General features: G+C 41.8%; 1 protein-coding gene across 1 annotated transcript in view; it reads left to right on the forward strand.

Annotated features, from left to right (window-relative positions):
* Positions 1 to 15,343, forward strand: part of PLEKHH1 (pleckstrin homology, MyTH4 and FERM domain containing H1) — a gene marked incomplete at both ends in the record, with an annotated part of 55,037 nt that overhangs the window by 9,263 nt on the left and 30,431 nt on the right. The window contains 4 exons of the mRNA XM_080618848.1: positions 4,418 to 4,480; positions 8,453 to 8,602; positions 11,752 to 11,835; positions 13,465 to 13,546. Of these exons, the coding sequence (XP_080474974.1) occupies positions 4,418 to 4,480; positions 8,453 to 8,602; positions 11,752 to 11,835; positions 13,465 to 13,546 (379 nt within the window). The remainder of the gene's footprint in view (positions 1 to 4,417; positions 4,481 to 8,452; positions 8,603 to 11,751; positions 11,836 to 13,464; positions 13,547 to 15,343) is intronic.

Genomic DNA, 15,343 nt, shown 5'->3' on the forward strand with positions numbered 1-15,343 from the left:
TGCCTTCACATAAAACAAACCCACCTACTGAACTTTCTTTTTGGAAAGAAAAAAATCTTTTTTTTTTTCTTTTGAAAGATCTTTTGACTGTCTCTTTAGGGTGATGGTAGAGAATGAAATTTTCATCTGCTTCAAGGGCCTTCCCAAGAATGGACCTGACTGCTGTTAATCCAGCCTTTCATTCATTCATTCAAAGTCATGTTCCCTTCTTTAAGATTAAGGAGCAGCTTGGTTCAGTGATCAGGTTACTCTGTAACTACTTGTTCAGCACTGTCCTAGGCTTTCTTGAAGGGTAAAGAGCTAGCAGGTTTGAAGTTCCCTACTCTGAATGTCATGTGGGAAGGGGAGAGCCTTGGGGACTGTGGACCAGCTCTGGCAGGCTCTCCTGAGGCACCGAAGCACACAATGCTCATGCTGAACGCTACAGTTGAAGTGTCCTGTGCCTGAGGTTCCAGACTGCTGTGCTAAATGACTTGTTCACAGACCCTCCTTCAGTCCTCCTTGGTCACCACAGGACTCCCCAGCAGTCGCAGTAACTGGGACTCTGGCCCACACTGCATCCTTCTCCCTCTCAGATGGGCAGTGATGCTGAACTGAATGAGATGCATGTGATCTGCATAGTGATGTCAACTCCAGTGATTTTTATCATAGATTTTATAGCAACTATGGGGTTTTTTTTTCCCTTTTTTTCTTACAGTTCTAGCTGTGAGAATGAAGATATTTGGACTTATTTGAAAGAGTACTGCATCTGCAAAAAGGTTATTTGAGTGAGCAGGGCCGAAGATTTTGAAAAATGTGAAGTGGGCACAGTTTGAAGCTGTGTTGCCAACCTGTGGTGAGCGTTGCCCCCAAGATCCTCTGATATTGTTTGCAGCAACAGGAAAATAATAAAATAATAACAGTAATAAATAATAAAAAAGTGGGTTTGCTAGTGAAAGTGAAGAGCGATGTCAGCAGTGGTGTGATACTTGCTCACCAGCATGGTTGTCTTGGGGGTCTGGAAGCTACTGGTTGGAAGATCTGGAAACCTGAGCCCCCGCATTATTTTAAAGTAGTCTTTATAACTAATTTTATGGTTTAAAAGGCAGATTTTACTATTTTAACTCACAAAATACCCTAAACACTCATGCCTGGTGTTGGTAATACAATGTGTGCTAACAGTTTAAATACTTCAGATTTTTAAAATCTGCTTAGATTGAGTAATCTAGTTCACTGTTCAGGACATGAGGAATTTAAAATCCAATGGTTTAACTGCCAGTGCCCTAATTCACATGGCATACCATGTGAACTTCCATGGCAGTAGCCCAGTCTCAGCTATCAAGCAGTGCTGCCGAAGCTGTGCAGAGCCTGACTGCAGGTCAGTGCAGCAGAGGGACCCCAGCCCTTGGCCTTAAAAGACAAAGCTCTGCCATCCCGCTGGGCCTCTGTGGGGTATGAGACACTTAGGTCTTGCCTTGTTGTGGACATCAGCAGGGATCTGGTCTCTTTGGAAACATATAGTTGTTTCCATTCTGACTTTCTTGTACACACACACACACACACACACACACACACACACACACACAAAGGGATATTCCTCTGTTGGTGAGCGACATAGCAGGCTGTTGCCTTGGCAGCAAGTTGACCTGGTTAGGAGTGAGCTCTGGAAGGAAAAACAGGATGAGAATGAGGCTGAGGCATGCAGGAGCTTTTTTTCACTCAGTTTTATTCGGCATATTCTGAGCCATCAGGAGAGGGAAAGTTTGTGAATGATTGATAGGAGGATCTTTTGCAGCTTTCAGAAGGACCATCTGGGTAGCTTTTAACCTGCTTCTGTCTTACTTCAATAATAAACAATGAATATTTGGAAAAAGCCTCTTATCTCATGCAAGCATGGCTATACAACTGCATCTGTTTCTCTCCATACAAGCTCTCTGGGCTAATATTTGGGAGAAGGGTTACATAGAAGTTGGCTTGGTCACTAAGTTTTATGTGACCTGGGTCAAGTTGCTTAGTAGCATTTGTCAAATTATAAAGTGTTTCGAATGAAAGGACCCATGTAAATACCAAGCATCATTCTTGCTGCATTGAGGGATTTGAAAGAGCCTTACAACCATGGATGTATTAAATCTGAATGCACTCCAGTGAGATGGCTGGCACCAGGGATAGGTGAAGTAATCATTTGGTGCACATGAGAAACACAGCAGTTATTTAACAGTTCATAGCAGGGCAACCCAACAATGTAGTACACAGAGTTAAGAAAAGTGCAAGTTCATTTAAGGTTACAGAGGGAATCATGGTGACAGAAGTAACTGATTTGACTGGAACTTAGCCAGGTCACCCTGCTTGCACAAGAAATTTCATAACTCTTAAGTGATCAGGAATGGTCCCAACATGCGTTCTTTGTCCTGATTAGGGTCCAGGACTGCTAGCAATGCAAAGCAGACTGTCATGAGGCTGAGACAACAAGGTTTTTTTCAGTCAGAACAGTATTGCCTTCTTAAAATAGCCTGAATCTTTCATGGAGATCACCCCTCTTGTGGAGGATTAGATTATTAATCTAAGAGAATAGTCTTTGGGCTCCACTTGGCATCTGTCTTTCACCAATGTATTTGGCTGCTACCTGTCTCTAGTGATGACTGTCCAGAGACTAACAGATAAATGAAAGGGTACATCTCTGTTCCTAATGGACACAGACTCGTGTCATAACCCAGACCACTGCTGTTGGTGTTAGATTGCCTGGAGTTCAGTCTCTACCAAGACTCAGAAACTCTCAAGCCTTAGGTCAGAGCAGCTTTGGCTGGCTGTGCAATATTCTGTGGAATCTCTCTGTTCCTCTCCAAAGAACTGTCCTTGATATGAAGCTCCATAGATTGTGATGTCCTTGATTACTTCACTGAAAAAGCAAACCTGAAGAAGTATTATGCTAAATGTGGCACTTTCTGATCTTCATGGTTTGAATTTGTTATTACATGACCTTTTTAGTTATATGACCGTTGAGCTGTCTACATATATGTACCTTCCTGATATGTTTGTTGATAGGTGTCAGTCTGCTCTTATGATCAATGTGTATGTATGAAAAGCAGAGTTGTCTTGTTACCATCTCATAGCAGCCTTCCAGTATCTGAAGGGGGCCGCTGAGGATGCTGGAGATGAGCTTTTCATTAGGGACTGTAGTGATAGGATAAGGGGTAATGGGTTCAAAATTTAACAGGGGGAGTTTAGATTGGCTGTTAGGAGGAAGTTCTTTACTGTGAGGGTGGTGAGGCACGGAACAAGCTGCCCAAGGAAGTTGTGAATGCTCCACCCCTGGCAGTGTTCAAGGCCAGGCTGTACAGAGCCTTGGGAGACGTGGTTTATTGTGTGGTGTCCCTGCCCAAGGCAGGGGGGTTGGAACTAGATGATTTTAAGGTCCTTTCCAACACTAACTATTATATGATTCTATGATTTGTTTTCTGCTTGCAGCATGATTCTTTTAATCTTCCGAAGCTGATTCTATGTCATTCCTTCATTAGAAAAAACACAAGTAAATGCTGGAAACCCTGCGGAGCATTCCTTAGATGTTGCACCTTAGTGGATGAAAGTTAGTGTCACTGGTTTCGTAGTACTGGACTTAAATCCGAGTCCCATTGAAGCAGGGCAAGTGGTGGAAGATGAACCAAGGACACCTTGCAAGTACTGAATGAGATCCTTAGTTGCTGTTTAAAAAATAAAACAAAAAAGACTGGTCTCTAGTAGTAAGTTGTTAAAGGAACCCCACGTACACCTGCATTTCAGTGGGAATGAAGTGATTCATATACATTTAGATAAAATTCTGTTCAATATCCTTTGACTTCAATAGCATCAGTGCTCTGATAGAGAATCACAGAATTGTCAGTTCGCAAAGCTCTTTAAAATTAAAAGAAGCATAGGAAAACTAAGGTCATTATTTATCTTGTCAGTTATGAACCTGTGGTGTTTTGAAGCCAAAGGGAAGTATTCATTGGTTATAATGTGGCATCATAGGGAACCTGCAGTGAGCTTTCTAAGATGTATTCATTTTTATTTACCATTGTGAATGAATCCTACCTGAAATAAACCCAAGAAAGGATGGTGTGCTGTAGACAGGCTTCTAGAAGGGAACCATGGTGTGTAAATTGTAGAGATGAAGTCAAGACTGTTCCTCTGACCCATGTAATGAATGGTGAGGCTCACTAATGAGAAAACAGTTCCGGTAAATTCAAAGTAGGGCAGAAGTCTAGAAAAGGTCAAAGGAATTTATTGTGGGTTTTTTTTTTTATTCCCCCTGGTCAAAGCTGTCCATTTAACCCAAAAGATGCCAAAGATCTGTAGACCTGCACAAGAAATGGAAGATTCCTGAGTAAAACAGGTGAATTTCCAGGTGATGTTAATTTCTTTTCTTTCTTCCCACCTTTCCCCTCCTCTTCTGGCTCTGAAGATGCAGGAATTGGAACAGAGAGTGGTAGAAGCAGAACAAAGAGCTGAGGATGCAGAGAAACAGGTAAGAGATTCTCTTATGGTTGCTTTGGTACAAGCCCAGCAGTAGCTTACTCTTACTCTAAATTCTCTCCAGTCTAGCATGCAGACAGCACTCTGCAGTGCTGTGCCCTGCTAGGAAAACATTGTGATTTACAGTGGTGAATGGATTTTTCTGGTCTCCTTCACAGTTTTTAAGCTTGAGCTGTTAACAGGTGCCTAAATATGTTCTACCCTAAGTGAAAACCAGCAGCTTGTATCTGCCTCTCAACAGCATTTAGCCCTGTCATCCATGATAGACATGCTCAGTTATGGTAAAGCAAGGAGGTGTTGGACCTCAGGATTAAAGTGCAGGGATAGAGCTGCCTGGCAGGTCCTCAGGAAAAAAAATATACTTCAAGAGTACTGGTAAGGACTTGTTTACAAGTGGAGAAGGTTCTGTGAAAGGGAGTATCTGCAAAGCCTATCCGTTGTTTTGTATGTCTTCATAATTACTTCTCCGGCTTCAGGACCCTATGGAGAAAGGCAGTAAGAGCTGGATACAATGCATATTACTGTAACCATCTTAAAAAATAGGTATATTGTCTAAGCTAGTCCTTCTATGCTTCTTGAATAATGGACAAGGGGACAAGCAAGTTTGCTGATGACACTAAGCTGGGAGGAGTGGCTGACACACCAGAAGGCTGTGCTGCCATCCAGTGGGACCTGGACAGGCTGGAGAGTTGGGCAGGGAGAAACTTGATGAAATATAACAAGGGAAAGTGTAGAGTCCTGCATCTGGGCAGGAACAACCCCAGGTTCCAGTATAGGTTGGGGAACGACCTGTTAGAGAGTAGTGTAGGGGAGAGGGACCTGGGGGTCCTAGTGGACGGCAGGATGACCATGAGCCAACACTGTGCCCTTGTGGCCAAGAAGGCCAATGGCATCCTGGGGTGTATTAGAAGGGGAGTGGTCAGTAGGTCGAGAGAGGTCCTCCTCCCCCTCTCCTCTGCCCTGGTGAGACCGCATCTGGAATATTGTGTCCAGTTCTGGGCCCCTCAGTTCAAGAAGGACAGGGACCTGCTGGAGAGAGTCCAGCGCAGGGCGACAAAGATGATTAAGGGAGTGGAGCATCTCCCTTACGAGGAAAGGCTGAGGGAGCTGGGTCTCTATAGTTTGGAGAAGAGGAGACTGCGGGGGGACCTTATTAGTGTATATAAATATATAAAGGGGGAGTGTCATGAGGATGGAGCCAGGCTCTTCTCAATGGCAAACTATGATAAGACAAGGGGTAATGGGTATAAACTGGAACACAAGAGGTTCCACTTAAACTTGAGAAGAAACTTCTTCTCAGTGAGGGTGACAGAACACTGGAACAGGCTGCCTAGGGAGGTTGTGGAGTCTCCTTCTCTGGAGACATTCAAAACCCGCCTGGACACATTCCTGTGTGACCTTATCTAGGTGTTCCTGCTCTGGCAGGGGGATTGGACTAGATGATCTTTTGAGGTCCCTTCCAATCTCTAACATACTGTGATACTGTGTGATACTGTGATACTGTGATAGAGACTTCAGCTTGTGAACAAGTTATAAAGAATAACAGACCTTTGGGAAAGTTACAGCCTGCACTGTGAGGAGTATTATAAAAACAAAAGAGCCGGGAGGGACAGATGTTCTAAGCTCCTGGATCACTGCAGACCACTGCTGAAGGGAAGATTTTGTGATGAACCAGCTCTCTTCAGCTGGACAAGAGCTGCAGGACTGAGCCCTGAGCCACAGATTACAGTGCAGAAGTAAAATCCATGCAAAATGGCCAAGAATGGCTGTCAAAGATTACTTCAGTAGTGAAGGACTGAATAGGCAGTGTTAAAAGCACAGAGAATCATACTACCTAGGAACCAAGAACTTGAAATACCTGGTAAGGTATTCTGTCTGCAGAATGCACTATTCCATGCCAGTTTCGTATTGACATCAAGATTTTTTTTCTGACCACCTTAAATACAGGAAAGATGCTAGGCACTGTGCTGTTGGTCTCTATACTAGACCAGCAACTGCCAGTCAAGAACAAAATTTGTTATTGAGAGTTATATCAGTAAGTCCACACCCAGCCAGGACAGGCAAAGGTAACATTGTCATTGTGACACCATCATCAGGAAATAAAGATATTGCCACAGACCAATGAAGAAGGTTTCATGCCAGCAGATGTCTCAATGACAGGAGTAGGCTATCCATGATATAATAAAATGCAATGTCAAGAGGGAGCAGATGTACAGCAAGGCCAATTCAGGTCTAAGAATGGGCAAGAAAAGGAGAACTTTGCTGCGAAGGTATAGGAGAAATGAGGGTTGCTTTCACTCACCTGCTACCAGCAGAAGTGAGGTTTGCCTTCACTAATCTGCCACCAGCAGTTCTGCAGCCATGTGTTGGCAAGTTCTAAAGACTAGCAGCCCTCAAAATTTGCCTTTCCAGTAGCCTTATCCACATCCTGAGATAAGTGCTCCTAGAGAAATGCTTCATCGCTATCTGACAGCCTGAAGAAGTGACAGCATAGGAATAGGACTATTCCCTTCCACTGAAAGTATATTCACCATGAATGAGAAGCAGCTGACGAATGAGAAGGCTCCACATCAAGTGCAAAATCCCTGTTATCTTTCTCTCCAGGAGTCTGGGGAGTTGGATTTGTTAATTCAATGGGCTCCCTGTAGCTGCCAACCTCAATTAAGGGAATCACATGTTTGCAGTTCCCTCTCTGAGCCTCTAGTACAGAGTCAGCATTTGGGCATCAGACAGAAAGGAGGGGCCATTTCTTTTTACTATAATCACCCTAAACTCCAATGAAAACACATCCAACTCAGCAGGCTTAGTTTTCTGGCTCAGATGTTGGGCGCCTACCTTTCTGGTTCAGTATGAGGAAGAGGCAGTTTGCTTCTCTGCTTAATGCAGGCAGACAGCAGGACAAAACACAGCTTCTGCAAGTATGAAGTGTAGGCTGCTCAACAAAGCATGAGTAACTCTCTTGCACAGACTGTGAAGTGTTCAGATCATTGCCTGCACTCTGACTTCCTGGTTCTAAACTCATGCCAAATTTAATGGTATCTGGGGTTGGTTTCTTTACTGGTTTAGTCTCTGTGGGATCTGTTGGAACCAGATATTTTGCCATCATCAAATGCTGCAATTAGCAGTTTCGAGTTAAGTTGGTGGAATTCCATTAATCCTTAGAAAAGAAGTCTTATAATCCATTGCAATAGAATGAGGTGATGATAAAACAGACTGACATATCAAGAGACACAGGTTTTGAAGACAGCAGAGGTTTTACAAGATCTGCTAAAATCCCAGAAAGCATTAGCAGCAGCTAGATTTTAGTGCACTGAAACTTTGTCTACAGTGAAGGAGCATTACACTGGTGATCCTCCAGCTGAAATGAACAAGCATTGGCAGTAGTAAGAGCTCAAAGACAGGCAAAGCTTCTGAAAAATCTAGCATGGTAACTCCTTAGCAAGTCTTGAGAAAACGCCTCTCAGAAAGCTAGGAGTTGCCAAACTATTTTCTAAGCTGGGAAAAGGAGGAGAAGGCACTCCGTAGCATACTTCCCCATAAAAATCTTGATCTGAGGCAAATTGCCGGGGTTTTGTGGCGTATACCTTGGTAATGAATGTGGCAAAAAGCTGATTGCTGTATTGCAAAGGAGGAAAATGTGGTGTTTCTTGCACATGTCTGTGTAGACTATAGTGCCTGTATTTAACTTATAGCATGTAAATATTTCACAATCCACAATGTGGTTATCTGTTCATGGTTCAGTTTGCATCTGTTACTGCTTCAGCATTACTAATGAATGGACAACATTTTTTTCACAAATATGGCTATAAACTGTGACCTAAAGGGTTTCTTTTTTTCTTCCTTTCCCAACTCCAAGAATATGAAACCCACAAATGCTCTTAGTTAGTGTCTTACCACTAAACAAGTAGCTCCTTCATTTGCTTTGTTCTGGGTTTTTTTTATCTCCCTCTGATTGTCATCACAGATCAGAGTTATGGAACAGAATATAAAACTAGCTAACTTGAAGACCGGAGATTCAAACAGCTCTTTGCACAGGAAATACCAGGAGCTGATGGGCACAGTGCAAGGAAAGGAAGATCAGATCAACAGATTGCAGACACAGCTAGCAAAACAGGTAAAGTTGTTTTCTACAGGGAGACCTGTAGCTTTCACGAGTTGGAGGGACTCTGTAATGTATGTCTCAAAGGTATGGATTATGTCTCCATTACATATTAGCCTCTCAGTTGCCTTCAGATCAGCTGTAAAATTATGCCCTGTTCAGTGCAAGATTCTCTCATTCGTTGCTCTTTCTAGACAGAAACATGCATTCAGCCTCAGTAGCCCTTTTCTCTTCATTATATTAGGTTGGTCAGTGTCCTTAAAGGACTTCCTTATGTTGGTGTTGAGTCAGTGTTGAGACCCTGACTGGAGTAATGCTGGAGTCTGGTCACAGTATTTCTCTGGCTTCCTAGCATATAGATTGTTCTGCAAAATCATTATATAGCCCATCTCTGACTCCTTATATGCTACTTCCTGGGAGGAGATTTTTCCCGTCTTCAGCAATCCTTTAGTGCAGTTCATCTCTTGTCAGATGTCCTCATATAAAAGAGCAGCTGGTTTCCAGTATGGATAGTTCTTAGTCCCTTCCATTCTCAGTTAGTAGAAAGAAGGAGCTACAACTACAGCAGGGCTTGTATTTTGGCTCTAGTAAAGGCCTTGCCCTGTGGTCTTTATAACATGAGGAATGTGGCATTCTTGCATGTTGCTAAGTGAATTACTTTTAAATGGAAATAGCTTGTTAAGATTATACACAAAAAATACTTTGCCATTTGAGTACATTTTCCATTTAACTAATTGTCACCTATTTCAAGGGTAAAATAGATTAGTAAGCTGTCGGAACTTACTCAGACCAAGTGTAGTGTGGAGGTCTTGCATCAAGTCTGTAAGTACTCTGGGTTTCATGTCACTTCCCCAGAGCATCTTGCTCAGGCAGAATGTAGATGAAGTTTTTGCATTTTGGAGGAGAAATAAAGGGTTCAGAAGGAGCTTCAATGGAAGCAGCTCTTGCAATAAAATTTAGAAGAAATTCTGATTTACCCAAAAATGTGAGGTGTGATTTGATTAAAATCAACAAATGCAAGTGTGGAAAATGTTCTGCTAGTAGAAATCTTATTTTAGCAACAAGAGGCAAAATGGGAAATGAAAACTGAAGTTTCAAAATTTCAGATAGGAAACAGTCTATCGGGGTCATTGGTTTAGTTTCAGAATGGGATAGGATGGTGGCAGTGCTGGAAGGTCACTAAGGGTCCTTGTAGGCATCCTATTTGTTTTCAGTGGGATGGGGACAACTATGGAGTTCAGAGTGTTAAGAAGAGAATACTGAGGTCATATCTAGACCACGCAATAGCATGGGACGCAAATCTCTAAGTGCTTCTGGACCTTAAAGCACAATAACTGCATCTACAGGTGCTGTGCCCAAATGAATTGGTTCTACTTAGAGGTAGGGCTTGCTAAGCTCTGTGACAATGCTGTTGTCATGTCACTATTCTACTTTAGGACCCTAAATAAAATGTTGGCATTGTACTTCCCTGTGTAGCATAGCAGTATTACGAATCTTTTTACCTTTTGGTCTTTGATCTGAAATAAGTCCAGGTCATTAGGGATTCAAAGGCATTACTCATGTGGTGGATATTGAGAGGGCTATGATACATACATTGTATGTGCCAGTTTGTGTCAGACCATAGTAAGCACATCTAATATTCTGACTCCACCAAAGGCTGGTACCTGATGATTAGGAACACACAGAGACATATTCAAGGAGGAAAGCTAAGTAAGTCCTCCTTTTGAAGCATCAGATTTGATTACTTTTATTTTATTATGCTCAACTAAAAATGTTACTGCTATCCATAGTGTTGTCAAGGTCTTATTCTAAAGTCAGCAAACATATTTGAATAGGTGTTTTTAAATGTACATTTGTGGTGAATAGCATGTGGTGATTAAGAGTTGTGAAGATGCGGAGAATTTCCTGCTGACTGTTGTGTATTTATATGGTATTCATTAAGTCAACTTACACTCTTCAGTTTGGAAGGCTTAAATATGGGAGATGGGGAGCTGGAGTGGAAGCACTGACATTTTTATTGTAATTACTGATACTTGTTCACATCACGGTTTTAGCAGGAAAACTATTAACTGCTGTCAGAAGGTATTACCGTTGTCCATTTAATTAGAGAAACTAGGGCTGAATGTGCCATACAGAGTGTATCTGCCTTCTTTCCCTCCCTCCTGTGACTGACTTATCCTTGTAGTTGTTTAAACCACTTTGTAGACAGACCTTTAAGTGATATTGCTTATGATGAATCCACACAGCAGATCCACACAGAAGGCTTCAGGTGGTTGAGGTATCAATCCAGCATCTTTCAAAGGAAATTTCCAGAAAAGGAAAACAATGTAAAAAAAAAAATTATATTGTAGTACAATATAATATATTGTAATACAATTATATTGTAGCAGTATCGGCCAAGCAGATACTCGGGCTGGGGGGGGAATGCTCATTGTGCAAATCAAGAGTATTCCCGTAACACTTTTGTGTGAACTAGAACCTGGTTTAATGAACATGTAAACACACAACCACTTACACCATCTCAAAACCTCCTAGCAGGTCTTAGTGTTTCAAGGTCAAGTTTTGTACCTTTTTTAATTCTAAGTCTGCTATTTTTATTTTTGGTGGTTTTTTAATTTCTCAATGAGAACATTGTGTGTGCTAATACATTTTTGTACTGGTTTCCATCTCCCTCACCTTTACATTCTACACTCTACACCTGTGCTTGCAGTGATTGAATCCTTTTTGCTTGGGATTATCTCAGTGTTTTATAAATCACTCACAGACACTGCTTAATTCTTAGTAACTTCAGCCAACCATATGTGTAAGCGTAGGCTGAGGGAACACTACAGACACTCAACAGCAACATTCCAAAAGTATCTAAAACACTTAGGAAAAGTTGCAGACTGTACTCAAAAAGAAACTGTGGCAGGTGGGCAATCATTACCTGATCTGTATTTTGCTATTACACAACAAACTCTTTAAACAACCTTCTGAATTTTATTCCAGGGACCATGTAAGACAACTTAGAAATTAATTTTTTTCAGAGGCTAGCTAAGTAATAATATCCAAGTGTTTATTCTTACATCTGGAACGGAAGCTTCAATATTGAAGTCACTCCTGATGCAGTAACTTACTGAGAACAGTTGTATGCTCCTGATGTAACTAATCTTTTTTTGACACAGAAACAATTGAGAACTGAGGAAGCCAAAATTGTTAAAGAGAAAGCTGCCAAGATCAAAGAATGGGTAACATTTAAGCTTGGAGAGGTGAGTCTTTAGCTTGCTGTGAGGTTTGCCTATGAGTAGGTAGGTTCAGTGCCCTACACACTCTGTCTTGCAAAACTAGGGTAGTCGTCCCTCTTACTGAGGGCTATTTACTACTATGGGCAAACTATAAATGACAGTGAAGTCATTAATGCCCAAAAGCAGTCTCTGAAGAAGATTTACTAGTCACAGGTGGCTTTCACTTAGCTTTCTGCTGCCTCTCCCTTTTTTTCTCTGGGTGTAGTTTCTGTTTCTTTCTGACAAAACAGCTGTGATACAGAAACGTCCTTTGCTCTTCCTTAATTTGCCATCTTTGACTAATGCTGTTTTCTTACTCCCAGCATTTTCTCACATCTAACCTCCCCCTCCTATCCATCTCGTGGACTTCTGTGTCTATCTGAGCCCAATTCAGTACGCTTTAGGAAAACAGAGAAAGCAATAGGTCAGCACACAGTTTTAAAGACACAGTAATAGTTTACAACTAGGAGTAGGCCTATCTGGTCTTTTGTTCCAAGTTAAAGCTGTAGATTTCCTAGTTTGTGACAGAAAGGGAATTTGTTGGAGCTGGAAGAAGCAGTCTTTGTGGGCACTAATTGTATTATGATGTGACTTTGTAACCTCATTAGACTGCCTAGATAATTCACCAAGCTGCTGTGCTGCTTCTCTTTTCCTATGTGAGATAACTTAAGGTGCAGCTACCTTACTGGCTGATGCAGCACAAAAGAGGAAACACAAGGGCTGACTTGGTGTGACCTGCTGTGAATCCAGGACCATACATTCACACTGTGTCTTCGCTGGCAACGAAGTTTGTACCAGATCCTGATTTTAGGTGCAGACCATGCACAAGTGGACCACTGCCAGCTGAAAGACTTTGCACTTCTGTGTTGCAAATGAGTTGCTCTAGACAGCGCCATGGGTGCAGTTTCAACTTTTATTTTGTCAGGAGAAAAGCCTCTTTGGGTGTACCACTGCTGCATTTAAGAATGTATACTGAGATACTTCAAGCAAAGATGTAAGGCAAATTTGCAAAGAATCAGTTGTGCACTAATTGCAAACGTAAATGCACCCTTAATGTTTTGGTGTTTGTTTCTTTTTTCTTTCGTCCCCTGGATCCAGGGGATCTCCTTTTACCACATACAGGTTGAGAGGGGGAAAAATGCTCCTCCAGGGGAATAGTTTTTTGATTCTCTCTCATGACAGTTATTTCTGGAACAGGAGTGAATGATAAATGATAGCAGGCAAAGAAATTTAAAAATGTATTTGAGAAGTGTTAGTAGTATATACAAAGACTGTTTGAGAAAGCACAGCAAAGAGTTTAAGTGGGTTGTCTAGTGGAGCTGCTGAATGGGATTTCAAGATGGCGGTGTTCAAGGCTGAGTTGGACAGAGCCTTGGATGACATGGTTTAATGTGAGGTGTCCCTGCCCATGGCACAGGGCTTGGAACTTGGTGATCTTAAGGTGCTTTCCAAGCCCAACTATTCTATAATTCTGTGATTTTATGACTGGTAGACTCACCCATCCTTTATTCCTTTTCCTGTTAAAACACTTGAATGTAATAAAGATGAAGATCTGTATAGTGGAACACACACAGAGTTTTATATTATTTTTCAATTTTTATTATTGTTTCATAGCTTGAGCTAGAAAATTACCACCTGAGAAACTGTAATCAGAGGCTGACAGAGCAAATTGAAGCCCTTCAGGATACATTGCAAGGTAAATGTGTTCACCTGGCATTGTAGCCTAGTAACCACCATGAGAGTGGAAATTAGCATTCTTGGGTTGCATTCTTAACTTTGTCAGAAATTAGCACTTGTGACAGTGAGTAAGCAGTTGAAGTGCTCTGTTCCTTAGTGGGTCCATTTTTAAGATGGGAACATCTTAACTCTTAACAGCGATTGACACAGGTCCCTGTTTTTCAGAGTCTGCTTTTGCAGGTAAAGTAGGCCACTGAGCTCGTGAATTAGAAGCACTCTTGAAATAGATAGCAAAACTCTTCATTCACTTCAGCGGTAGAAGTCCCTGAGGTACTTCACTTTACCTCTGCATACAGATTATCATCATCCCCACAGAACTTTGCTGGCATGTGAGCTGAGTAACTGAGAACTGAATGGGCCAAGGCAGCAGCTGCCTGATCTTGCCTTTAGAAGCTGGATTCTTCCATGCTCTTAGGTTGGGTTGGAGAAAGCTGTGTACAGTGCTTATGCTTTTGTGGTTCTTGCTTGGTGGATAGGTGAAGAACTTAGGTCTCCAGGGCTTAAAATCAGCACCTTTCATTGCAACACATTTTGAAGAAGAAATTCTCTTAACCATTTCCTTCCTGGTTTGTGGGGCTTTTCATGTATTTTGGGGTTTCTTTTTTTTGTGGTTTTTTTTTTGTTTGTTTGGTTGTTTTTTTTTTTGCGGGGGGAGGGAGGTGATATGGTGTTTTGTTTGGTTGGGTTTTGGGAGGAGTTGTTTTTAAAATTAGCTTGGTTTGGTCACAGTAAGATGAGCTAGTTTCCAAAACTTCACTAGTCATGCAGGAAGGGGGTATTTCTTTCCTGCAGAAGTCTTTCTGGCATTCCTGTCACTCAACAGCAAGGGAATAGAGCAAAATTCCTTCTAAATCCCACCACGTTTCTAGCAAAATACTTTATGGCTGCCTTTTTCCTCATCCCCTCTGGCTCTGGCTGTTTACAAAAAGAGAATGGCTGGTAAACTGCGTTAATAATCTGGTATTAAGTGTTCCCTGGATCCCAACTCTCTGGGCAATAAACAGATCTGTTCTCTCTTCTTATCCCTTGCTAGTCTCACTGTGCCAGGCTGAATTCAGAAGCCCCTGCAGAGAGACAAATCTCTTCTTGTTTGCCATGCTAATAGTAACAGCTTCCTCTGCTTAATCTCCTGTCACATCTAGGAAGCTGCAAAAATACCAATAATATTTAAGTTGAATAGCATCTTTTCAGTCTACACGAATGATTTACCTCAGGGCAGGGGAAAATGTGCGCCAGGATTGTGTATGCCAGCACTGTATGTTAGGAATAGCTTTGTTAACATGCAGTTCCTTGTGGCTCAAGTGCTATGGTCAGGCTCTCATGGTTAACTTTCTCAGCTGTGTTTCCAAGAGCAGGTTTTATCCTCTCTGCAATCAGCAGTGATTTATTCTGCTTTTTGTCCTTCCCTGTTTTACTTTGTGTCTTCAGTTTGTTTCTACTTACTTGTAAATCCCATTAGTGGTTAAGCAATGCCTGTAGCGTCTGACATTCAGGCAGCGTTTTCAGCAATAGCTGTGCAGAGTCACACTTGCCCCTGTCCATGCAATTTCCAAAGCATCTTATGGCTTTGTTCTTTTCAGTCAGGCAATTTATAAATGCCAAGGTCAATTAAAATTATAAAGTAAAGTAACATCCTCTGCCAGTCCAAGTTTTGTCTGCACTTTCTTATACCCTATAGGTGCTATTCAGCAGAACCTGTAGCGCTGAGATAGTCTTTAAATTTAGTGATTACAGAAAGGAAGAAAGTAGAAGAATT

This window comes from Psittacula echo (genome assembly GCF_963264785.1).
Source record: "Psittacula echo genome assembly, chromosome: 5".
NCBI classification, from domain to species: Eukaryota; Metazoa; Chordata; class Aves; order Psittaciformes; family Psittacidae; genus Psittacula; species Psittacula echo.